The sequence below is a fragment of the Zingiber officinale genome, chromosome 2B, assembly GCF_018446385.1.
Source record: "Zingiber officinale cultivar Zhangliang chromosome 2B, Zo_v1.1, whole genome shotgun sequence".
In the NCBI taxonomy this organism is placed as follows: domain Eukaryota; kingdom Viridiplantae; phylum Streptophyta; class Magnoliopsida; order Zingiberales; family Zingiberaceae; genus Zingiber; species Zingiber officinale.
In genome coordinates this window covers 142,048,169-142,075,780 of record NC_055989.1, presented here as the reverse complement: position 1 = coordinate 142,075,780, position 27,612 = coordinate 142,048,169, and the positions used below count along the sequence as shown (strand labels likewise).

At 35.3% G+C, this 27,612-nt stretch overlaps 1 protein-coding gene across 3 annotated transcripts in view; it reads right to left on the bottom strand.

The window, feature by feature from the left end:
- The window catches only part of LOC122047508 (kinesin light chain 3-like), a 62,342-nt gene that overhangs the window by 18,879 nt on the left and 15,851 nt on the right, over nucleotides 1–27,612 (bottom strand). For all 3 annotated transcript variants that reach the window (XR_006130549.1, XM_042608855.1, XM_042608856.1), the window contains 7 exons: nucleotides 15,406–15,474; nucleotides 15,268–15,324; nucleotides 6,546–6,629; nucleotides 6,071–6,168; nucleotides 5,949–5,994; nucleotides 4,408–4,535; nucleotides 1,445–1,544 (listed from right to left, as the gene is read on the bottom strand). Coding sequence is in view for 2 of the 3 variants with exons in the window: in XM_042608855.1 (XP_042464789.1) it covers nucleotides 1,445–1,544; nucleotides 4,408–4,535; nucleotides 5,949–5,994; nucleotides 6,071–6,168; nucleotides 6,546–6,629; nucleotides 15,268–15,324; nucleotides 15,406–15,474 (582 nt within the window). In the remaining variant the exon portion in view is untranslated. The remainder of the gene's footprint in view (nucleotides 1–1,444; nucleotides 1,545–4,407; nucleotides 4,536–5,948; nucleotides 5,995–6,070; nucleotides 6,169–6,545; nucleotides 6,630–15,267; nucleotides 15,325–15,405; nucleotides 15,475–27,612) is intronic.

The window sequence follows — 27,612 nt, the reverse complement described above, 5'->3', positions numbered from 1 at the left end:
CAATCAATAGTTGAAAAGATATGTTTTGATCATGCTGACGTGTATTGATACACTCAAAATCATGACTTTAACATTCCCTTATAACTAAAGAATGATCTTACAACAAAAAAAGGTAGCTAGGACAGAAAAATAAAATTAACTACACTTGAGGTTGAGGATGATAAAGACCAAGACATGATACTAGTAAAGAACTTAATCATGTGAGGCTCTAGATTGATATGCAAAGAGTAACCATTGGATTACTATTCATGATGATCATCAAGATAGAGATCTTCAAAGGATGAGGCAGTGGGGCAATGCTGATATTGAAGTCAAACATTTCAAAAACATAGGCATTTGGTAATCAATTGGTAGGATTGATAGATTAAAATCGATGAGAAAAAAATTCAAAAAACTGATGAACAAAATAAGTTTGCTTAATGAATGAAACAAAAAAGGTAGTAAAAAAGGAATGCATCTTATGATTCATTTAATAATAGAATAGAAGCAAAAGTTTCTTTAGAATAGCAACCGTTCTTCGTTCTTCATTCTTCATTCTTCATTCTTCATAAATTAATTTAATATTACTTGTGTATCCCTACAGGTTTTATGGTGGTGACAGAGAGGAGGTTGCCACACCATCATATCAAACTTGAAAGGCTTATCATAAGGGGATAGAGAGAGAACCCTAGTCATAGGAGGATACCACTCTATGCTCAATTGAGAGGAATGGGACATTATACTGTTGTTATTACATGCAACTCAAAATAATACCCCATAACTAAAACATGGCACTAAACTACTCCTATAACTCTAACAAACAATATGAAAGAACATAGCTTGATTTAAACACCAACTCTTGGACAAGACTTCAAATGACTTGAATCATTGTCTCAATTTTTGGTTGGGGACAGATTAAATCAAATTCAAAATAAACTTGGAAGTTGGAACCTTCATTATTTGTAATCATTCATAGTAAGAAGGATGGTCTCTACAATAGTACCCTTCTACCTCTAGTAAGTTTGATTTAAAAATCTGAGCTTGCAGAATACCCACAAAACTATCGTGCCAATTTATGTAAGAATAGAAATAAACTTGAACTATGGAATATGAACATTATAGAAAGGATAATTGTTATGAAGCTTTATATTTTTCTACAACCATTGTATGACAAATATTAACCAAGTGTATATTTGGATCCTCATAATAGTCACTTGATATGCAAGCAAAAAATTTTACTACCAAAGAAACACTTTACTGGCAAAAATATCAGTGAAATTGTGCATCAAAACTAGAGAAGCAATGAGGAACCAAAATATACCAAATAATACATCATTATACAATCATGGAAAGCATACTGCAAATGGTAGATAGCATGTAGTTAATTATCTGGAAAGCACTGTATACAATTCAATCTAACTAATGATATACAAAAAATGTAAGACAATGACTGATAAAGACTGACCAAAGTAATCAGCGCAAGGTGTTTATCCTTCTCATTTAAGGTGCTATTTTTTAAATTCTTCTGAGACACACCTGTAAAGCCTAAATTTTCCTTTGCAATCCTTAAGGGGAAAACAAAAAATAAGAATCAGTGACTTAAACCAATATGAGCGAAAAACTCATCCAGGAATAAAGAAAATGTGAAAGAAATGTCACAGCATATAAACATATAATGTATTTAGTCTGATTCTGAGGATGCACTCCATAATTTATATATTGAAAGTTACCATAATAAAGTTTATATTCTGCATGCTGAAAATGTAAGATTGTTGATGCAGTTCTACACTAGTTGTCAAGGCCTAATGTAAGTTTGCATCTCTTTTTCATGCAAGCTACAGACTAGCATTGAGTTATTTATTGGGGCTCATGGTAGATAACGCCAATTAGTTGTTTATAGCAGAATAGAATTCATATAGTTGACATCAAATAGTTTGAGCTCATAGTTCATTTGTTGTTGTATTACTATGTGTTCCAGCTTACTGAGCAGCTATGCATCATTTCACCACCTTAGGTGTATTTTTCCGAACCAATAGATTTTCTCATGGATCCTAATGTAGATTACTAACAAGCCAAAGAGCTTCTAACTGATCCGAAAAATACAAGATGGTAGGAAAACTAAATTACCTCATAGTCACCATAGCATCTCATTTGTTGTTAAGATGATTAGTTTCAGGTGAATCCATGGCATAGCTATTGGGTAGCAGCTATGAGGATTCTTTGCTCAAAAGTGCTTTGGGAAAACCTATCTTGTTTTTGATTGAGTCCATCTACAGATTGAAAGATACTCAAATTTAGATCGGTCATGCTTTCCTCCATATAGATTATTGACTTTTGACTATTATGTTCTCAAAAGGTTGGTAACTCTATTTCTTGGAAAAGCAAGAAGTAGAAGTAGACAGTTGTAGCAAGATGAAGTACAAAGGCAAAATATAGGGCTATGGCCGAAAGTACACGTGATCTCATGTGGGTTAAACAACTAATAACCAAGGTAGGATATGCCCTTGCAAAGTCAATAAATTTGTATCACGGGAACCAATCACGACAACCAAATTGCTATACACGTAGCTTCAAACTTAGTGCTTCATCAAAGGTAAAGATTGATCGTTATTTCATAGTTGCAATCAAATGAATCTTCACTTCATTATGGGATACAATGAATCTCTAAAAGGACTTGAGGGGTGAGTACATTTGCCATAGGATGAGTATAGTATATTCAAACTAGATTGAGGGAGAGTGGAAGTGATGTTATAGACCAAGTTGTAAATAGATAAAATTGTATATGTAATGTTCCTACTGATCAATAATATATATAATTAGGAGGCTGGAGTTATGAGGAATAAAGTTTCCTATTAGTATATGATCCAATTTAATAGGCAGCAAAACAACATTTAACAACCTTAGGTTATTCATACCTGTTTAGGAGTTACATGTAAATATGTAATGATTAAGGGGGTTACTTGTAATATCTTCTATAGTAGAAAGAGTGGTCTAGAGAGAGGAGGCGCCTTAATACTCTCTCCCGCATCGATCGTCACTCAGCTTTGTCACTCAAGTCTAGGCAATGTGTTCTGTGGACTGTTGCATTTCACTTCAAATAAACCAGATTAGCATGCAACCTATGCATGAACTCCCTTTTCATGAGCTTCTATACTCGTTGCATGCATCCATCACACTCGCAGCGCATGTCCGCCACCGCCCACTACCTGCTCTCTCAGCGTGCTTTTGCACTTGCCACAACATTGTGCTCATGACACATCCATCGAGCCCTCCACACAAGCACTCTCACAGCCACTCTTCTCCCAATAATCCACCAGTCAACCTGAGAAAAATATCAGCTCTCTCTACTAGCAAGATCCCCTTGCCTCTTCCATTGTTGTTCTTCCATCAACAAGAAACTTTCCTCTACCTTCCTCTCCACTCTCTGCCTCCACAGCTCAGCAGGTTCCATTGGGATCATGTTGACCACCACCCTCTCCTCTCTCCCGTTCCCTTCAACATCATCAGCAACATCCAAAAACCCTAGCCTGTTGAATGGCCCTCATCCCATATGGGAGTTTTCCTACCTTTATATATTATTGATGAGCAAGAAATATTAAATAACCTTTAATCCTAACATATTTACATATAACCCTTAATACCCCCAAGCTGATTCAAATATACTATAGAGATTAGCTCGATATAAATATATTCCAATTTGAATGTCAACGGAATGACACGCAGAGAGAAGAGGGCAAATGTAACTTGATGTTCACAAAATGATAGACATAGAGAGAAGACACACCAATTTGAAATCCACAGAATGACATACAGAGAGAATATACTAGCCTGAAATCCATAGAATGATACACACAAAGGATACGCCAGCTTGAAACCCGTAGAATTAACATAATATGTGCATTAACTTATATTAAATTTGACAAGATTAGTCATACTTCAAAAATAAGGAGGGCATGTGGAATACCAAAGGGATGTGCATATAGTCTACCTAGTTAAAAAGTATTGCTAGGCACCTAACCAATTAGTTAGCTGAGCCACCAGTGCAAAGTTCAATATTCAAACAATTGCAATTGTGGAATAGTGCAATAAGAAAATAATATCTTGTTATAGTTCTTGCTTCAAAAGTTTATCAAAGAATTCTATATCAAGTAGCGTCCATTAGAAATTTAATGGATACTCTATTACTAAGGAAAAAGCAATTAATTAAGTTGTGCATGAACTGTAAAGAACATGTGGCCTTCTGCTGTCATTACTAATGCTAAACTTGATTGAGAGACCATTTGCAGCTACCACACAGAGAGTGCACACTTTAGCAGTTAGAAAAAGGTGCAATCTATATTTCCTTGTTCCTGACCTCAAAGAAGGAGGAACTTTAATTGTAAAAAAAACCAAATGAATTTACATTAGATAAGAGCATGAATTACGAACCTGATTGAGCTATATAAAAGTAGCTTGGCCTTGTCTAGTTCCTCCCTTGCTTCAGAAATTTTCACCTTTTGCAGGTTGCTGGATTTGAGCCTAGCTAATTGTGCCAAGTGAAGCATATTTACAGCAACCTAAAATATAGGAAGAAAATACTTTTCACATACAAGCCATCTAAAGTATTGATCCTTGACCCAATACAATTTGGTTTGGGCACATGAAGTATCAGTTGAGCCAATACAATTTAGGGTTGTTTTAAATTTTAGAGTTTTAAATTTTTAAAAGTCTGTGTTTAATTTTAAAGGTTATTTGTAATTTTATAAGGTTTGTTAATATTTCTAGAGATAAGTTAGCCATTTTAGATGACTTGGTTGGATTATGAGTTAGCCCATTGAAACTACATTCTTCAATCCATAATATTTTATTACTTCGTAAGTTCTGAGAGTTTGAGATAAGCCTAGTGATTATCAATTTTATTTACCAGTGTTTCCATGCTGCATCAAAAGTACCACTTGGCACAAGAAGTCCAAAACATAACATATTTAGCGGCATCAATTGAGGTTATATGCATAGAACAAAGTATACAACAACTTCCTTTCAATAATTTGGCACAACTAACACAATTTGATAAAATTAGCAAATCCAACTTCTCGTGTATTGCAGAATATGGGCATCAAAACCAATTGGGCAAATCCATAACAACCAGTTTTCTATCAGTTAGAACAGGCACAGCACATTGATGGAGTCTATTGCTATTTGAGTATACAACATGGTGTCAGGTGGCACTATAATAATAAACCTGCAGAGCACAAATTTTCCTGTTGTAGAACACACATAAAGTGGGAAATGTTTGGATAATATATTTGAAATAATTAAAAGAAGAAGACTTTGAACCCATTATGTAAATATTTGGTAAAAATATTGATAATGGTGAAAAGATATTTAATGATTCCTCTCAGTAAATGACTAATCCTTGTTAACATAGCTATGCAATCTCTTATGTTTACAACATATCCAACCATTTTAAATATTTTCCAGCTCTGTCAATGTTCATGTTCCTCATTCTTAAGTTGAAGTATGCATGGAACTGCAAGTGAACAGTTTGATATCAGAGGTTAATGTAAATTGAACAGGAGAGTTCGAGCGATAGTGGTGGACAAGACAAGAAAGACAAGTGGAGGACAGAGGCTGGATATCAATGTGTGCACATTTGATAACAAATGGATCACTCAAAACATAGTTTAATTTATCAGTTATACCATTACCAGGTAACTAAAAAAAAAGGGCAGCCGGTGCACAAAACTCCCGTCATACGGGATGCCGGGGAAGGATCCATTGTACGCAGTCTTACTCTGCGTTTTGCAAGATGTTGTTTCCAGGATTCGAACTCGTGACCTTTTGGTCACAAAGCAACAACTTTACCGTTGTGCCAAGGCTCCCCTTCTCATACCATTACCATGTAACTAAAAAGAAAAAGTGACAGAACAGGCATTCAGTATTATGAGGCAATAAGCAATGAAATAAGTTTACACTAGGAAATATTAGACCTGAAGATGATTTTCATGAAGTATCTTCTGTTTAGCAGCAAGACATCTGCATGAATGATTTTCAATTTTGCAATACAAGTCAATATGGATGAAGTAAAAAAAAAAATTGACAAGAAAATAACCGTTCTAAAAGTTCCTCTGCTTCATTTAAATTTCCAAGAGACCGGAGGGTAAGAGCCAATTTTTCTGCTGCAAATATAGTCTCAACAGAGTCCCAACCCTGGAACGTAATTCAATTAATACAAACAAAGAAAGGTAAATATATCTAGGGAGTACCCAGTATGTTGCCAATTACCCTCTGAAGAATTTTCAACATGTTTCTATTATTTTTATATCTGATAAATAAGCTTACAGCATAAATAAAAAATATACTGCATACTGCATTACATCCCTACTGGCAAAAAATGCTTAAGAACTAATATTTCTCACTGTAAGATGACGAAATTAATAGAAGAGTGCATAATCATGAAATAGGTGATGCAACGAACAGTTAAAAGGGCACAACACATCCTATAATTGCAAATTGACAACAATCATAAGCAAAACTTAAACATGATAACTGCACATGATTAATATACCAATATGTATCTGACAGACCTTTGAAAGTTCCATTATGTGCAAGATTTTTCTCTGAAGATTTTCACCCTCAGTGACATTAAGTCTATTAGATTTCAGTAAAATCTGCAAGAGAAGGAAATTACAGAAAATTGAATTGATGCTTTATGTATCAATATACAGAACCTGCTAATAAAGCTGACTGAAAAGAAAGCATTCTGAGATGCAGACTTGAAAACCGAAAAGTGTTGACATTATTAAGGAATATTCTGATTTGATTTGACAACATTAAAGAATATTCCGATCTGATTTGATTTGATAATTAAGAGAGATTGACATAGAAGGAAAGGAATTAAATCTGTGATTAATAGAGATTGACACAGAAGGAAAGGAATTAAATCTGTAATTAAGAGAGATTTGTATTTTCCTTTTGTTTGTAATCTTTCTTTCTAATGTCTCTTGCATCCTCCTATTTAAGTTGGACTTCTTGTAAATTATAAAATAATGAAAAAGATAAGTTCTTTTTCTCTTCATCCAATTCCGCATGGTATCAAAGCAATAGGATGTAAGGATGAATTTCAAGGCAGCCATGGTTGGCTCTGGTCCAACATCTTCGGATGCTGGGAGTGAGATGATGCCTTTGGAGGCAAAAGCCCAAGCAAATGCTCAACCGATGGCGGGTTTTCTTCTTGACAACTCTACTGGATCTCTCCATATTACTCTTCATAAACTGAATGGAAAAAATTATCTTGAGTGGTCTCAGACAGAACGATTGGCAATAGACGGCAAAGGAAAACTTGGGTATCTCAATGGTGAAATCAAACCTCCAACCACAAAGGATCCAAGATTCGAGCAGTGGCGGTCTCAAAATTCTATGGTCACTGCTTGGTTAATAAACTCTATGGATCCTGTGATTGGAAAGTCATTTATATTTCTACCCACAGCTCGAGATGTGTGGGAAGCTGTTAGAGAAACATATTCAGATTTGGACAATCATTCTCAATTGTTTGAATTAAACACTCGACAGTGGAAAATGGAGCAAGGAGATCGTGAGGTAACAACTTATTATAATGAAATGATGATTGTTTGGCAGGAGTTGGATTTGTTTGAAGAAGAAGATTGGGAAAATCCAAATGATAGTGCTCGCTATAAAAAAAAATAGAAAGAGGTCGGGTATTTGTGTTCCTGGCTGCTTTGAACAAGGAACTCGATGAGGTTCGAGGGCGTATTATGGGACGAAAGCCTTTACCTCCTCTAAGAGAAGTTTTCTCAGAAGTACGTAGGGAAGAAGCAAGACGATATGTGATGCTAAAAAAATATTCCTGAATCAAAACCAGAAATGGAAGGATCCGCTCTTGCAGTTCATGGTGCAGAAAAGCAAAGGCCTTGGTGTGACTATTGCAGAAAACCGTGGCACACACGTGAAAACTGCTAGAAGTTGCATGGAAAACCAGCATATGGAAAGAAGAAACAGGGCAGTGATAACAAGTTAGGGGAAGCACATGAAAGTCGTGCCCTTCATGTGAACCATTCTGATCCAAAGCAGCAATCTTCCTCATAATCTTTTCCCTTCACTAAGGAACAAATGGAGCACTTACAAAAACTATTTCAGTCCCAATCCTTAGGAAATTCTAATCCTTCATGTGCCCTTGCTGATTCAGGTATTGTTCCCATCGGTACCCTTGCATGTACCAAATCAAATGGCTTCTGGATCTTAGATTCAGGTGCTACTGATCATATGACTAGTATTTCGCAATATTTCTCTTCTTATACACCAAGTGCAGGGAATCAAAAAATCAAAATTGCATATGGTTCTTTTGCGTTGCAGGAAAAGAACTAGTACCTATTTCTTAATCTATAACATTGAAAGATGTTCTACATGTTCTCACCCTTTCCTACAATCTTCTATCCATCAGTAAATTCACCCATGATCATAATTGTAAAGCTAATTTTTGTTTCTCGCATTGTGAATTTCAGGATTTAACCTCGAGGAAGATGATTGGGGATGCTAAACAGGATGATGGACTTTACCTCTTTAATGAAGGGTCAAACCGTAAAACTTGTTTCAACTCTATTTCTGTTCCAAATAATAGTGAAATTTTGTTATGGCATTATAGATTGGGTCATCCTAGTTTTCAATATTTAAAGTTGTTGGTTCCCAAGCTATTTATTAATAAAGAGCAGTCAATTTTTCAATGTGAATTTTGTGAATTAGCAAAACATCATCGATCTATTTTTCAACCTCAACCATACAAAAAATCAGCACCTTTTACTATGATTCATAGTGATATTTGGGGTCCTTCTAGGGTTACCACTCTTTCTGGGAAACGATGGTACATTACTTTCATTGACGATCATACTAGGGTCACATGGGTTTTTTTGCTAAAAGAAAAATCTGAGGCTGCAATATGTTCAAAAATTTTTATAACATGGTTCAAACCCAGATTAAAATTTTTCGAAGTGATAAATGAATGGAATTCTTTAACAATATGTTGGAAAAATTTTTTGATGAGAAAGGAATTGTGGACCAAAGTTCATGTAATTATACACCCCAACAAAATGGGATTGCTGAAAGGAAAAACAAACATCTCCTTGAAGTTGCTAGAGCCTTAAGTTTTACAACTAAGGTTCCTAAGTATCTTTGGGGAGAAGCAGTTCTGACAGCAACCTATTTGATTAATCGAATGTCAACCCGAAATTTGTCGTTTAGAAGTCCAATCCAGGTTTTCACAGAATGCTTTCCTAATTCTTGGTTAGTGACAAACATCCCTCTAAAAATTTTTGGAAGTGTTGCATTTGTTCATAATTCTGATCCTAGAAAATCAAAACTTGATCCAAAAGCACATAAATGCATATTTGTAGGATACCCCAACAATCAAAAGGGTTACAAATGCTTTGATCCAATTTCGAAAAAAATATTTGTCTCTATGGATGTCACTTTTCTTGAGGGAACTTCATACCAAAACACTCATCTTCAAGGGGAGAACAAACCTAATGAAGATGAATGTGTTGATAAATCTGACTTAACCTTTGCACTTGTTCCTAATGATGCTCTATCACTAAAAGAGGTAGAAAATGGGGAAAATATTGAGTCTATCAACAAACAAGAACACTCTGTGATAATGTCATCTCAAAATAAACAATATGAAATAACAGAAATGGATGGGAAACGATATAAAGGTCTGGTCTATTCAAAGAAGAAGGAAGGCCCCAGTTCCCAGAATCCTCAAGAATCCAATTAGAGGTTCAATCATGAAATTCATGATTCACAAGGACCTAATTTTCCCGGTAATCCTGAGTTTTCTAGTCAACTGGATCTTCTCATTGCTCTTAGGAAAGGTGTTAGATCTTGTACAAAATATCCCCTGTCAAACTTTGTGTCGTATGAAAATATTTCACCTTCCTATTGTACATTTATTTCACAATTGTCTAGTGTATCCATTCCTAACAGCATCCAGGAAGCCCTGAATGTTCCTGAGTGGAGAGAAGCTATTCCTGAAGAGATGAAAGCTTTGGAGAAGAACTCTACTTGGGAGAAAGTGGATTTTCCTAATGGAAAGACAGTTGTTGGTTGTAAGTGGGTATTTACTGTGAAATACAACTCAGATGGATCCTTGGAGAGGTACAAGGCCCGCCTGGTAGCTAAAGGGTTCACTCAGACTTATGGAGTAGACTACTCTGAGACTTTTTCTCTGGTTGCTAAATTAAACACAGTACGAATACTTTTATCTATAGCTGCTAACCTTGATTGGCCATTGAATCAGCTAGATGTGAAGAATGCATTCTTAAATGGGAACCTAGAAGAGGAGGTTTATATGGAACCTCCACCTGGATTCACTGAGAAATTTGGGGGTAAAGTGTGCAACCTGAGAAAGTCTATATATGGACTCAAACAGTCCCCAGAGCTTGGTTTGACAGGTTTACAAGGTTTGTTAAAGGTCAAGGATATATTCAGGGTCAATCTGATCATACTCTATTTATTAAAAGATCCACCAAAAACAAGATTTTAGTGGTGATTGTTTACGTGGACGATATAATATTGACTGGTGATGACGCTGAAGAAATGAGCAGATTAAAGCAAAGCTTAGCAAAAGAATTTGAGATTAAAGACTTGGGCCAACTAAAATATTTTCTGGGAATGGAAGTTGCAAGATCCAAGAAGGGCACTGTGGTTACCCAACGGAAGTATATTCTGGATCTTTTAAAAGAAGCTGAATTGAACGACTGCAAATCATCAGAAACGCCAATAGATGTTAGTGTTAAGCTTGGAGAAGTCAAACAAGGAACTCCTGCACATGGTTTTAAATACCGAACCGTTCCGCCCGAAACTCACGGCTTTTACCGTTCCGACGGGGGACCGACACCGGCACGCGACCGAGACAGCACGCGACCGACACAGCACAAGGGCGTGAAATTCGGATCGTCATCGCATGCGTCTTCGTGTGCGTCCAGTTGCGGCACAGTGCGCGACAAAAGGAATCGATTGGATTCCTTCTGTCGATCACGAGATCACTTTAATCAGGGAAAAAACTTATATAAACGACGAAAACTTACCTGGAAGCATCAGCGACGGAGATTGGGTCGAGGCGGCGAGGCAGCGAGCGGCGAGGAGGCGAGGCAGTGAGGCGGCGAGGCAGTGAGGCGACGATCACATTTCTTCGGCAGGTAACAAAGTAAATTGTCAATTTAAAAGTAGAGAAGCTCTGAATCGCGAGCAGAGCAGAGGATGCCAGCGGAATCGCGATGATCGCGACTTCGCGGAGGAATAGGGTTTCGTTTAATAAAATTTTTAATATAACGGTTTTAATTAAATCCGTTATATTAAAATAAAAGATTTATTTATATGTTATAATTATTATAACAATGTTATAATAGTATTTTAAAGGAATAGGGTTTCGTTTATAACTTATAATTGTTATAATTATTATAACAGTGTTATATTAAATTTCTATAAAAAATTACATATATAATTATATAATGTATTATTTAATATATATATATATATATATATATATATAATTTCTAATTTCTATTTTCTAATTAATTATGATATAAACGATAATTATATATATATAAATTAATATTAATTAAATAAATTGTCAATTAACTAATATAATTATAAGATATAAATTTATTTTTATTAATAATAAAAGTATTTAGATTTTAAATTCATATTTGTAATTGATTAAAAATCAAATTAAAATTATATACATATGTAATAAATAATTTAAAATATGTATAATTTCTAATTAATTATTATATAAATTATAATTAACTAATATAATTATGACATATAAATTCATATTATTATTATTATTTATTATTAAAACTATAAAAAATAAAAATATTTTAATTAAAAACTTTGAATTTATAATTTATTAAAAAAATTAAATATTAAATTAATTTTATAAATAAAATAGTTTAAAATTTTAAAATAATTTAAAAATCTATAAATAGTTTAAAATTTTTATAAATGATTAAAAATTAAAATAAATTTGAATCTTTTAAATAAATTTAATTTTTCTGTAATATAAATTATAGTATTTAAATAATTTAATTATTTAATATAAAACTTATATAAAATCTATAAATAGTTTAAAAAATTTATAAATGATTAAAAATTAAAATAAATTTGAATCTTTTAAATAAATTTAATTTTTCTGTAATATAAATTATAGTATTTAAATCATTTAATTATTTAATATAAAACTTATATAGAATATTTATAAACAGAATTATATAAAGTAGATTATAACTTAAATAGATGACCAATTTCCTTTATGAGTTGGAGTTTTAAAAAATTAACTTAATTTTAGCTATTTTTCAGTATCGAAGTTTATATCCCTTTTATTAATTTTTAATTTTCTAATTAATTCCTTAATATTATCTTAAGTAAATTAACTTAAATTAGTCAAATATATGCTTAATTATTTTAGATTATTATCTCAATCCGGCATATCAATATCATTATAATCTTGCCACAAATGAAGATCTATTAGTAGCCCTCAGAAATGTAATATCAAGACTCCAAAAAAATAGAGAATTAGCTGCTGAGGCTATTAATGAAAGTCGATTATTTCGAGAAGCATATGGTTCTTTTAGCGATTCTTTTGCAGTGTCATGCAGATATAAAATGGATGCAGGTAAATATAGAAAAAATTATTACTAATTGTTGTCAATAAATATAAATACTATTTTAATTTTATTCTTATTTATCTTACAGCTGAGTGGTGGTTACAATATGGAGGATCAGCCCCAAATTTAAAAAAGATTGCAGTACAAATTCTCTACATTCTCTCACAGACGTCTTCAAGTGGTTGCGAAAGAAATTGGTCAACTTTCTTCCCTCATTCATACAAAAGTACGCAATCGTCTTTCTTATCGTCGCTTGGAGAAGATGGTCTACGTTCATTATAATATGCGTCTTCAACAAAAAGCGATTACAGAAGAACAAGAACTGGAAAAACAAGAATCTAGTGATGTAGACCCATTTGATATTGGATTTGTCCAAACTGAGGATGATCCAATGATGGATTGGTGGAGTGCCGTGGAGGCTGAGAATCCCTTACTTGATGAAACTGGAGATCCACCACGACCATCTCAATTTCTTACTCAAGAGATTGAAAAAATACAAGCTAGAGGAGATGTCAGCGAAGAATATAATGATGAGACTTTTGACCAAGAATTTCGATTTTCCGGATTACGACCGAGACGTTCTCAATCATCTCAACCTCAAAGTCAACCAAAGTCCGCAGATAAAGACAAAGGTAAAACTCCTGCAATTTTTACTCGAGAAAAGAAAAGTCAAAACTCCAGCTTTTAAAGAAAGTGGCCCATTGAGAATTAGTGAAAATCCACTCGATGCAATTGATGAGCAAGAGCATGATGATAGTGATAAAACATCATCACCTTCTGACACTATAGTCTGACGAGAAGTTCGAAATGATGATAGTGATGTCAATAGCAGTGCAAGTACTAATGGAAGCGATGACAGTGGTGATGCATCTGGTGGCTGTAGCACCTATGTTCCTCCTACTCCGGCACCGGAGCCTTGGACATGTGAGAAAGATTACACACATGCAACCCAAGATAAAGATCATAGAGGTAGAATTATTAAATCTCAGTATCAACGTCGATCTAAGGGTGACAAACAAAAGAAAGCTCATGATTATCATGATATGCGGGAGAGTTTAGCTGAGATTGATTCTGATCGAAGTTTATCGTACTCTCAACCTTCTTATTATAGTTCTGATGCATCATATGGTGATCCATCATATCAGAGCTCAGGGACGTATGCTTATCCTTATCCTGTGCCTGTACATGTACCAGTTCCAATTCCAGTGGTGTCAGTTCAAATTTAACTTTCAGTGGTCAATCGAGACATGCTGATGGACATGTGGAGAAATCAATATCAATATTGCATGTCATGGGATGATTATTTAATCTGGGCATTGGAAAACTATGGAGTTGATTTAACCAGAATGTTGCAAGAACCAATGCTTCAATCTGATTCACATCATTCCTTTTGGTATTAGTAAGGTATTTTATTATGATGTATCAATTTTAATTTGAGTTGTTTATATATCAATTTTCTTAAAAGAAAAATATATTTATTTGTTTTGTCTTACATTTATATTTAAAATTAAAAACTACCGAAACTGTATCGGCACGACGCGATACGATACCGAAACTATATCGTTCCGGTCTGGGACCGAAACTCTGGCACGGCTCGAAATTTTAAACCATGCTCCTGCAGATGTAGGAAGGTACCAAAGATTGGTTGGAAGGTTGATTTACTTGTCACACATACGCCCTGATATTGCTTTTGCTGTGAGTATGGTAAGTCAATTTATGCATTCTCCATTTAAAGAGCACCTTGAAGCTGCATATCGAATTCTTCGATATTTGAAAGGGACTCCAGGGAAAGGACTCTTCTTTAGGAAAATTGATAAGAGAGGGATTGAGGTGTATACTGATGCTGATTGATCAGGATCAATCACTGATAGGAGGTCAACTTTAGGGTACTGTACATTTCTTTGGGGTAACTTAGTTTCTTGGAGAAGCAAGAAACAAAGTGTAGTTGCAAGAAGCAATGCCGAGGCAGAATTTAGATCTATGGCTCAAGGTATTTGTGAGGTTCTTTGGATTAAGAAGGTCCTAGAAGATCTTACTAAGGAAATTAATCTCCCTATGAAGTTGTACTGTGATAAAAAGGCAGCGATCAGCATTGCTCAAAATCCAGTTCAACATGACAGAACAAAGCATGTTGAGATTGACCAACACTTTATAAAGGAGAAACTCGTTGAAGGGATAATTTGCATGCCATTTGTGCCAACTTCACAGCAAGTGGCAGATGTGTTGACTAAGGGCTTGTTGAAACAAGCATTTGAATTTCAAGTCAACAAGTTGGGCATGATAGATATCTTTGCACCAACTTGAGAGGGAGTGTTGACATTATTAAGGAATATTCTGATTTGATTTGACAACATTAAAGAATATTCCGATCTGATTTGATTTGATAATTAAGAGAGATTGACATAGAAGGAAAGAAATTAAATCTGTGATTAATAGAGATTGACACAGATGGAAAGGAATTAAATCTGTAATTAAGAGAGATTTTTATTTCCCTTTTGTTTGTAATCTTTCTTTCTAATGTCTCTTGCATCCTCCTATTTAAGTTGGACTTCTTGTAAATTATAAAATAATGAAAAAGATTTAAGTTCTTTTTCTCTTCATCCAATTCCACAAAAAGCAACTAGAGTACCTGGGCAAGATAGTTCATCCTCCTTATGCATATTGTAGACTCCCCCATGCCAGCTTCCTGGAATGTGTTAAAATTGTTGTGAAATCAAATGTGCAATGAAAACAGGGAAAAAACAACTAAAGTACTAGAAAAACTAACCTCTAGAATCCTAATTGATTCCCGTATAAGATCCTCAGCTTCTTTCTCCTTTTTTTGTAGATACAAAACCTGAGACAAAGAAGAATAGGAATGAGAGTTTTAAGAAGTCAAAAGAAATTTACAGTTTAGGAATAAGGTATCTAAGTTCCTGCAAGTGTGAACATCCTGTGGAATGGCCATGCCCTAATCCTATCTAAATAAGGGCAGCCCGGTATACGAAGCTCCCGCCATATGGGGTCCCGAGAAAAGATCCATTGTACGTAGCCTTACCTTGCTTTTTACAAAAGGCTGTTTCCAAACTTTGAACACATGACCTTTTGGTCACAAAGCAAAAACTTGACCGTTGCGCCAAGGCTCCCCTTCTAAATAAACCCTAATCCTATCTAAATAAACCCATCAAAACTTAAGACAACTTCCTTTCTCATGTAGTGACAGCTTATAAACTCTAGAAGTTGTAAAACAACATCTTCCAATAGTGTACATTTTACATAAAACAGACAGCAAACAAAGATGCAGGAACATAGTTCTATATGGGTAAAATGAAGTCTAGAATGTAATCATGATAAAGGGAAGCTCGGTGCATGAAACTCCTGTCAATACAGGGTCCGAGGGAAGGGTCTGTTGTACCTTCCCTCTTTGCAAGAGATTGTTTTCGAAACTTGAAGTCGTGACCTCTAGGTCACACAACATCAACTTTACTATTGCGTCAAAGCTCCCCTTCCTAGAATGCAATCATGATATTTAAAAAAAATGTTGATGAATTGTCTCCATGCATCTAATTAAGTCTATAGAAAGGCAAGCACACAAGCTTCACATAGTCATCATCAATATTATCAAATGTATTTCTCTCACTAGTAAAATTTAAATTAATCAAACTGCTTCTATTATGTCTAATATTTCCTTTGACCCCTCTCTACCTTTTCCACCTTCCACTCTTCTAACAATCTATTGGTTGTTTCTGAACCCAAAAAAGATTCAGATGAACTTAAAAAAGAAGGAAAACTATTTGAGTTGTATTGGACGAGAGAAAAAAAATACTAAGCTACATGAATCCTCAAGGAAACAATATTTTCTAGAAAGTAACCAGTGAAGGTATACTAGAAGCTTAAAAGGTGTAGCTTCTTTGATGAAAGATTTTATTAGTATACAGTAGGTTCTAATTTCTATGATTATAATATATTATATTCCAAACAAACTTGAATTTTCCATGTAAATTTTTTTTCAGATTTTTTCATGTAATTTCGTTCTTATGAAATGCATGGAAAACTCTCCTCCTCTCCAAAAAGAAAACACAAGTTTTAAGAAATTTGATTGTGATATTCAACTTCTTGTAATTTCTGATAGCTATTAAGTTTGTTACACTGGAACAAATGATAAGAATTTTACAAGGTATTCAATTTTCTTAAACAAGCTTCGATACAAAAATGTCAAAAAATCAGCTCTCTTGGTTCTCTTAGATCCCTAATCAAAGCATGGTTAAAATTTCGCGTCGTGCCAAAGTTTCAGTCAGGATCAAAACGATACGGTTTCGGTAGTGTATTGTATCATGCCGATCGGATTTAATACATTTTAATTTTTAAATATTAGTGTACATTTATTAAAAAATAGTTTTACTAATATTTGATCATTATAATTGCTCACTATTGATTTTATTTCAGGTGTATATTGCTGAGTTCATATTTTTATATTTTCTCTTAAGATGTTTGGTATCTATCAAATTTTGCAATAGATATAATAAAGTACAAAATCAAAATTTATATTTTTATTATTATGGTATATAATAAAATAATCTTAATCACTTGAAGAAGGGGAGCCTTGGCGGAACGATAAAATTATTACTTTGTGACCAAAAGATTACGGGATCAGCCTCTTGCAAAAAGCATGGTAAGGTTGCATACAATGGATCCTTCCCTGGAACCTGTCATACAGGAGCTTTTGTGCATCGGGCTGCCTTTATATATATATTAAACATTACAGTTTATATATTTATATATATAATTTATATTACAGTTTTATAACCAAATTTATTTTTAAAAAATTAAAATCCAATATTTAAAAAAAAAGATTAAAATTTTAAAATTATTTACTAATTTTTAGAATTATTTCAAAATTTTAAATATATATCAAATTAATTAATATAACCACTTCGGGATAAAAAAAAGTATATAATTGGATGTATATAACATTGATTTAATTAATATATATATAACTCCTATATACACTATAATAGATAATTTTATACTTGATTTTAATATAATAGTTTTAATTAAAAAGATTATATTAACACCCTACCCTGCAATCCCTAATCATCCGGATATTTTTTTTTTTTATGAATGGTAAATTATATATCATTAAAGGTACAATTAAACATGTGTCCAAAGATGGACATTCATCTTTGATAAAGTATGAGGATATCTTTGGTAAGAACTCACATACATATCTCTACTCTCATGGGTACCAACCTCACAACAAAATGACCACATCAAACATACTACCACAAAACCTCTTAATCAGGTCAGCAAGGGATATGTGACAGTGAAAGGCCTCCTCTGAAACCATCTCCAGCGCTACCAAACCATCCGTCAGAATGTCCACGTGAATATGCATGTGGACAGAGATGATGGGGTGTTGTTGGTCACCGAAACGATTTTCTCAACGACCATCTGACGTTAGGCAGGATAGCGATTATCCTGCGGCCTGATGAGAAGGGGGTTTTGAGGAGAAAGCAAGAACAGAAAATCACCATCCTCCGTATTCTTTCAAAAAAAGAAAACTTTATTTAATAACCGAGGATCCTTCCTCAAATAACTAAACAGATGTTTATATAGACTCCAACCCTAAGACACGAAGAAAGGAAAGAAATCCGAATATATAGACTACAATCCCTATCTTGTAAAGAAAAAAAAATTCTAAAAGAAAGGGAAAAATTTCATAACAAACTCACAATCCTAAAATCTCTAACCAAATTAAAAGCCAAAAATACAAAAGATAAAGATTGTCAAAAATATTTAAAATACATTAAATACCAAAAGAATGAAAATTACCAAAAATAATAATAATAATAATAATAATAATAAAAATCTCTGGATCTGGATCAGTCACCCGGGTTCAAAGAATTTATCCTCAAGTTTAGAACAATGTTAGGTGTAGCCCAAAAGGAAGATCATCTGACAGTAAATCAGTAAAATCCACTAACAGTTTTTGAACTTTAGGGATTCTTGTTTATCCATATGCAACTTTATTTCGAAACTTGAGAAGCTGAAAATCAATTTCGCACGCATCAATTAAAGTGAGAATGGAGAGATGATCTAGTAGTTCATACACTTATCAACGATCTATTCATCAACGATTGCTTAGGCATTATTGTAGGATAGTATAGAACGTGAGAGGGGGGAATCACGTTTTAAAAAATCTTTCAAAAAGCCGAGTACGTAATGGAAGAAAAACAATTAATCTAAAGTAGCAGAAAGAAAGTATCCATTTGTTTTTACTTCTTTCGTAGCCCCAACGACTACTACTCTGAGGCCTACAATCCCTTGGACCGTTTCGATTGAGCAATCCACTGAAATTCTCTCCCGAAGAACCTTTAGGCAGAGAGGTCGGATACAAGGATGAAGAAAGTGTAACACAATATACTTTCTTATGCAAGTATAATAACAATTAATAATATCGTTTTACCAACAATAATCGTAGTTGAGAATTGAAGCTCGATGTCGGTGTTGTTCTTGCTGCAAAAGTTCGCTCGAGAGTGAGTTCGGCGAAGTAAGGTCGCAATACAACAGAGGCAGATTGAGGGAGCAACAGTATTGATCGAAGAATAGAATTGTAATTCGTTGTCTTGAGTTGTGGCTGAAGATTTCTTTTACAAGGCATGGGAGACGCCTCCAATCATCTGGGACGCCTCCATGCACGCTGAACCGATCCAATGAAGTCAGCATTTATCCTCTTCTAGACACCTCCAGTTTCCCAGGCACCTCCGATGCACTGACGTCTATCATCGCAACTTATCCCGTCTGGGACGCCTCTATTTCCTAAACATAATTTTGAAAATGCTTTCTAAAGAGTTTTGAGAAGCAAAGACATTATGTTGAGACTATTTTTTTCAAAAAAAAATCAAAGATAAAATTTTTCAAACTCTTTGAAAATAAAATTTTCAAATATATTTTATTTTGAACGTTTTTCAAAAATGTGTCCTTCAATATAATCTCCCCCTAAACCTGACACTTTCTTAGAAAATCCTTGTTAACCATAATGAAAATATACCTATGTGTCTGGGTCTAGGAGTTCCTGATTGACTTAAAGAATTAGACACTAGTTGTTGGTCAACAATCACTTTAAAAAAGTGTACTGATTTTTGAAAGGTATATAGATAATTGCACTAAATCAATTATCAAAATTTTGGAAATTAATTTACGAAATTAGATTTATGAATTTAAAAATCTTTTTCATTTATTTTTCCTAACATCTCACTCATTCTAGATAAACATGATAATCTTATGTGCATGATTTGTCTAAGGTAGAATTAGCTTGATTTTTAATTAATTTTGGATTGTTTAAAATTGCTTATTAATTTTAGTTTAAATTAAAGTTGAGTTAATTAATTAATTAATTATTCATTGATTTGAATTTTGTATTAATTTTAGTTGAGTTAAAATTTCAGATTAATTTTGGATTATTATTAATTAAATTTAAAATTAATTTCGGATTAAATTAATTGATTAGTCATTAATTTATTCTTAATTAAATTAAGCTTAAGTTAATTGATTATTAATTTTGAATTAAGTTGATTAATTAGAATTGATTAATTTGAATTAATTGAAATAAGATGGATTCAGATTAATTAGGTTAAGTTAAACATTAATTATTTTTAAATTTAATATTAATTATTAATTGTATTAAGATGATTGATTGAATTGAATTAAGATTAATTAATTGATTTGAAATGAAAAAAGTTGATTGATCTCATGTTAGATTCAAACTTAGTTTTGAGTTTATCAAGAAAGAGTTTATAGAATAAGCTTTCAAGCTGTGATGAGTTATAATGGACATCATTAAAGTAATCACGTGCCTAAGACAAAGTTTCCCTAAAATAACCAACCCAAAGAACTTAATACTAGGTTTTGATCTAACTAATTGGGTAGCTTCAACTAGTTCCACTAAGTCGATTGCACTAGGTTAAACACATATGATTCGTCCTAGATATACTTTCAACAGAGCTTCCCTAACATACTATCATCCCAACCTTTTCCAATACTATTAATCAAGTTAGAACTAACTTATTGTTTTTGTTTTTAACCTTTCTAATCCTAAGTGTCAAACAGATAAGTGATGTGCGTAGATCTTATGATCATTTATACATGTTTTGACGCACATTCACTTACTTTATTCACGTATGTTCTATGCATGTTCACCTCTCTTAGCATATATTCAGCATAAATACTCTTTTGTTCGGAGATATGCTCTTTGTTTGGTTTTGTGTTGACAGGGATAACTTTCGGAGCAAAAACAGCGATTGTCGACGCACCGGAACGAGGCAGAGAACACGGTCATGCAACCTTGCACGGCCATTGGCCAAACAGAGGAAGAACATGGCACGGTCGTGCAACTCTTGCATGGTCGTGCGGCCAAACAGAGGTGGATCTTTGCATGGCCGTGCAAACCTGCACGGTCGTGCCCCCCACGACCGTAGCCAAGCAATGCACGGTCGTGCAATCCTGCACGGCTGTGTCCCAGGAGTCGAGCCCCAAATCCACACGGTCGTGCCAATTGGCACGGCCATGCAGCACAGCCAGAGACAAAAGAAGGCACGACCGTGCAGATCTCGCACACCTGTGCCACTCAACCCGAAGGGAGAAGGCAGTTGGCTATGCGGATCTCGCACGGCCATGGCACGGGTCGTGCGGCCCTCGTGCCCTAGCTTATAAAAGGATCAAGAACCCTATTCATGGGGCATCTTTAGTTCGGGACTTCACCCCTCTTCTTAGGAAAGGGTTCTCCTCTTCGGGGGAAACCCTAGAGCTCCATCCACCATCATCCCTTAACGTTCCGTCTATCTCCAGAGCAAGGAGGCATCCCCAAGACATCGGAAACCTCGGCAAGCATCTCTTCTTCCCCTTCTTCTCACATCAAGGGTTGTAAGTATGCTTTACTTTATGTTTTGGGATTGTTCTTCCCTCACAATGGAGTAGAAATCCTCTTCTGGGATTAGGAAGTATTTGTAATGTGATGGAGATGTAGAATTATGTAGATTCGCCATATTTCTATTCAATGACTTGTTAATGCCTTGTTCATGCACGCTTTGTTGATTGATGTGGAGGATCGTTAATCACGCAAAGGGGATGCCCTAGAGCGTATTGACCAAGGTGCCCTAGTGACAGGGGTAACCCTTTCCGAACGTCTAGGACGTTCCCTTAAAAGGAGAAACAATCCCTTAGGAATCGCTGCTCTTGTAGAAAGAGTGCTCTAGATCGTATACCCGAGGGGCCCTAGTGATAAGGGTAACCCGTTCACGGACGTCTAGGACATTCTCTTGAAAGGAGAGGCAATTCCTCCATAAGTAGGAAACCGTACCAAATCTCTACCTTTATCCTTATTGTTATTTACTAGACATGTATTCTTGTGATCTACCGAGGCGCCCTCGTGACAGGGGTTAACCATTACAGGATTTCACAGGAATCGTCTCTATTCGATACTTAGGGGTATTGACCAATTTAACTTCCTGCAAGAGTATGAACATAGAGGGTAGAAACTAAGCAATCTATGTAATATCTCCTAGCATTATAATGAAACTGAAATCCTAGAATCCATCTCCCAAAGTCATTCCCTCCAAGATCAATTCTCTCTCTCTCCTCTCTCTTCGTCTCAACCTTCTTTCCCTCTCTTTAATCACACTCGTTAGTTCGTAAGCGTCAAAGTCAACTTTCGACCATCTAGATAACTTACTTTGTGACATCTCTAGTGCCTAATCAATAGTCCCTGGTTCGACAATCTTATATATTACTGACGACGAATCCGTGCACTTGCGGAATCGTAACATTAAGCATGCAAGTTAAGTTGTTAAGGTAATAATCAAGTTATCACCTCCTCTGAATCATAGATTTTATTATTTTTGTTTAAGTGATAGAGTTCGATGGCGTAAAAGGATCCATATAGCCGACCCCACCTAGTGGGATAAGGCTTGGTTATTGTTGTTGTGGTGGCGGCGTTTAAGTAATAGATTTCACTTTTAGGTACCTAGTATTGATTGTATCCTACTTGATTGGTTGGGTATGCTTTTGGAACCCAAGTTTTAAGTTGTTTCTTGTTTTGATTTACAAGAGACAAGTAAGATCTATTTTTCAAATTTGTTTTGTATCCGAGTTCGAACATATTGTACACAACTCTTTGAGATCCAAGTATTATATCAAGGTACTTGGTTCCCAAATTGAATTTTTCCAATGCCCCCTTGAATCTCTCAACTTCACTTTTCAATATGGAATTCTCTTCCTCAAATTTTGCAATTTTCATGTTGAATATTGTTAGTTGAGAGATCCAAGTTAACTTGTTCCTTAAGGTCTTGATTTTCCTTTACGAGTAGTTTAATTTGTTCTTCGAATTTAATTAATTTTCTATTTAAACATGTTATAATTCTATAGAATTTTATTTCTAGATTAGAGTTTACCGCGTTTGGACCTTCGAAAATGGATACAGATCCATGGCTTAACTCATTGTCGAACTCGGATTCATCTTCTTGACTTGATTCTACCTCGAACTCAAACTCGGGTTCAACTACTTGCTCCCTCACCACTGCCATGTAGTTCGTTTGCTTTGATTCTTCTATGTCCGACTCTTTCAAAGATGACTCATCCCAGGTTGCTTTCAAGGCCTTCTTTCTCCTTGTCGTCTTGGATTTGTTCTCTTTTAGGTTTAGGCACTCATGCTTGAAGTGACCTTTCTTGTTGCATCTGTAGTAGGTGATATTTGCCTTGGTTTTGCTTGGTGTGGATTCGATCATCTTCTTTAGATCATTTTTGGTGAAGTTCTTCTTTCTTCTAGTGAATATTTTTCTTACCATGTTCACTAGTTCCTCCTCGTCTGATTCGGACTTGTCCTCGGATTCAGGTTTAGTACGATTTTTCGATTTCGTCTCCTTGATTGAACCGACAAGAAAAGTTATACCCTTCTCAACTTGTTTTGAATAGTTTATTCGTGTAGTTCTAATTCACAGAAAAGCTCGTCTAATTTTAACACTGAAAGATTTCTAGAAACTTTATAGGCATCTACTATAGATGCCCAAAGTGCATTTCGAGAAAATGAGTTTAAGGCATACCTTATTACATCTCTGTTTTTTAGCTGATGGTCGATCAGGTGGAGTCCGTTGAGGATGTCCTTGATCCTAACATGCAGTTGGCTTGTAGTTTCTCCGTCCTACATTTTGATGTTAAGCAAATTATTCAAGAGGTCCCATTTAGTTATCTTGGAGTTGTTTGTGCCTTCGTGTAGCTTAATCAATTTGTCCCAAAGCTTCTTTGAATTGTCGAAGGGTTCGACTCGGTTGAGTTCTCCTATGGTCAGCCCACATTAGAGGGTGTTTAATGCCTTAAAGTCAGTTTGGACTTTCTTCTTCATTTTTGGGTTCCATTTTTCTGGGTCGAGGAGCGCAATACCGGATTCATCTGTCGAAGATATGTACCCTCATCGAATGTTGAGCCATTGTTCGATGTCAGTCTTCACATAGACCTCCATTCTTCTCTTCTAGTATGGAAAGTTGTCCCCGTTAAAAAGTAGGTTACGAGCAATGTTGTATCCCTCGCTTTGGGTCATTTAGTTCTTGTAAAAAAACTCAAGAGAAGTTTCCAAGACTTGGTGTTGGGATAAATAGTGCGGTATAAAAGAAGCAATTAAAAGAAAGAGAATTTAGAAGACAATTTTTGAAAAAGAACCAAATTTTGCTCAAGTTTGTGGTTGCACAAAAAATGAGCGAGTCAGACTCTGATACGACTTATAGGATCATATAGAACGTGAGAGGAGGAGGGGTAGATCACATTTTGAAAACTCTTTCGAAAAGTGAAGTACGTATTGGAAGAAAAACATTTAATCGAAAGCAGTGGAAAAAAGTACTCGTTTATTTTTACTTGGTTTGTAGCTCCAACAGCTACTACTCCAAGGCCCACAATCCTTTGGACCATTTCGATTGGGCAATCCACTAAAATTCTCTCCCGAAGAACCTTTGGGCAGAGAGGTCGGATACAAGGATGAAGAAAGCATAACACACTGCACTTTCTTATGCAAGTATAATAACAATTAATAATATCGTTTTACCGACAATAATCGCAGTCGAGAATTGGAGTTCGATGTCGGTGTTGTTCTTGCTTCAGAAGTTCGCTCGAGTGTGAGTTCAGTGCAGTAAGGTCACAGCAAAGCAGACGTAGAGTGAGGGAGCAATGGTATTGATCGAAGAATCGAATTGTAATTCATTGTCTTGAGTTGTCACCAAAATTTTAATCATATGGGCTGCATCCATGCATGTCGATCTGATGAAGTCGGCGTTTATCCTCTTCCAGGCACCTCCAATTTTCTCGGGCGCCTCTGATGCGCTGACGTCTATCCTCACAGATGGGGATCCTCCGTGACACGTGGCGCCTCCAGCCAACTGAGGCGCCTAGAGTCCTGTCCATTCCATTTTGACTTTTCACTTCAAACTCGTGCAAAACATGTTAGTCCAATAGCAAGACTATCTGCAGAATAGAGTCTACACAAATGCATGAATAGTTATATATTTGTGAATTAGATTCAGTATAACTAAGACCAGAATCTAGTCTAGGTCTCAACTTAGATTTCCAGATTGGATCTAAGTTAGACAAACATCTACAGTCCCACTGGACTCATCCTCACTGTAACTTTTCTCCAGTTTCTTACCTCCACTTACCATTTGCAGACTTATCTTCTTGACGTTTGATCTTTTAACCCACCACGACTTCCTACCAGATACCCATCTAGATTTTAGCTAGTCGTCTGGTCCTTGGACTTACTGCTAGATATCTAGTCCTCTCCGACTTAACAGGGCATTAGCCTAGTGTCTGGTCCTCTAGACTTGTCAAGTCTTTTAGATCTGCACACTTAGTCAACACATTAAATCACAACAGGACTTAACTTTGAACTTTTGACAGCATCAAAACATAGGTTCGATTTTGGTGCTCCCTGCGCCAACAATTATTACATCATGAGAATTTAGGAATTGCTGTGGCACTTGAAGTATTTTGTTTTGCCCTTGTGATGGATGTAATTCAGGAGCCTAAACTGCTGTTTTTTGCAATAATGAATGCTGCTGGTGAAGATCAGACACATGGAACTGTTTATTTTGTTGGTTGGGATAATCAATAAGGATCCTATTTCGTTGTTGTTTTAGCTGCTGCTGTTGCTCGACATGGCTGGAGAAGAATTATCTGGTCAAGATCTTGTGGTTGGTTTTGATGGATTGTGGTATGGTTTTGAATCACCGATCTTTGCTGCTGCAGAAGAGGTTAGGCATGAGATTGAGGTTGAGTAAGACTTTCCAAGCTTTGGCTCAAGGAACATAGTTGATCAATTTTTTTTCCTCTTGCTTCTCGTGTGAATCTTGCAGTTGCTGATGAGGTATGGTGTCAAGAACAGTTTGATTGAGGATAACTTTTGACAGTTTATCAACTTGGGTTTGTTGAGGCAATCCAAGAACACCCTTATTCTACTGCAAAATTTGGGTCTGCTCACCTGAACCAATTTTCTGTATTACAGGTTGAAGGCCTTCAGTCTGCATTGCTGAATTCTGTTGCATGCTCATCCATTGAGCTAAACTAAAACCAGGCATCATGGTAGTCTGATATTGAGTATCCTTGAAACAAATCTGCTCACTAAGCCAGGGGATTGTCATGTCTGATGTCTCACTATCTTGCTAGATAGAACATGAATCCGGAACAAATAAAGGATCATCATCAAGCATCTGCTCCATAATCATCATATATCGGCTCACTAATCAACTTGGCTCGTCTCTAATTTGAGATTGAGATTCCTCTTCAATTTCTTTTATGTCAAATACCTCCCCTAAATCATCTTCAAATTAATCTAGGTCATTTAGGGAGTCAAAACTATCATCTTCCATGGTGAAACCTAATTGTTCCTGGAACGAAGTTTGAGTGTAACCAAAGCGAAGAAAGTCTTCTTCTTCATCTTCTCCCAATCCTTGATCTTGGTTTTGCTTTGTCGGTCTCGTAAGCACTACAAGTGCTTTCACCACATCGATGCTCGACCCTTGAGTCTGGCAATTAGCTTCACCTTCATTTGATTGGGAACTTATTTATAGTCGAAGATCCGCTCCACTTTCTCGATCCAATCAACAAAATTTTACATGTGACATACCAAAAAATTCAAGTAGATTAACTCGAATTCCAATGTTTCCATGTCGATCCTCTCGACCACTTACCTCATGATCTTCAAGATTTCGCATTGTTACACGCTGGGTTAAATCTGTGACTTACCTCAGTAAATCATCAATCTTCACACGTTGGGTTAAATTTACAACTTGCCTATGTAAATCCTCAATCTCATCCTGGGTGTTATGACCATGGTGCGAGGCTTCCTCAGCCGGAACCTACTTGGCACGACCCCAATCACGGCCATGATGACCTTCCATTGGATCTAACGCTCGACTTTCTCAATCGGAACTTGTCGACTATGATACCAAGTTCGGGCAGGATAGTGATTATCCTGCAGGCTGACGAGAACAGAGGTTTGAGGAGAAGACAAGAGAAAATCGTCGTCCTCCATATTCTTCCAAAAATCGAAACAGATATTTATATAGACTCCAACCCTAAGACACAAAGAAAGGAAAGAAATCCGAATATATAGACTATAATTCCTATCTTGTAAAGGAAAGAAATTCTAAAAAAAAAGAAAAATTTTCTAACAAACTCACAATCCTAAAATCCCTAAACGGATTAAAAGCCAAAAATACAAAAGATAAAAATTATCAAAAATATCTAAAATATCTAAAATATCAAAAATACCTTAAATACCAAAAGAATAAAAATTATCAAAAATAATAATAATAAAAATCTTTGAATTCTCCTGAATCACCATCGGCAATTGCTAGACGGCCGACCATCTCCCTGATTCTCCCCTCTCCAAATTGCATATACAAAAGCTTACCTATTCGAACTCACTGCCCTCGCAATCATTATTGTTGATATCTCT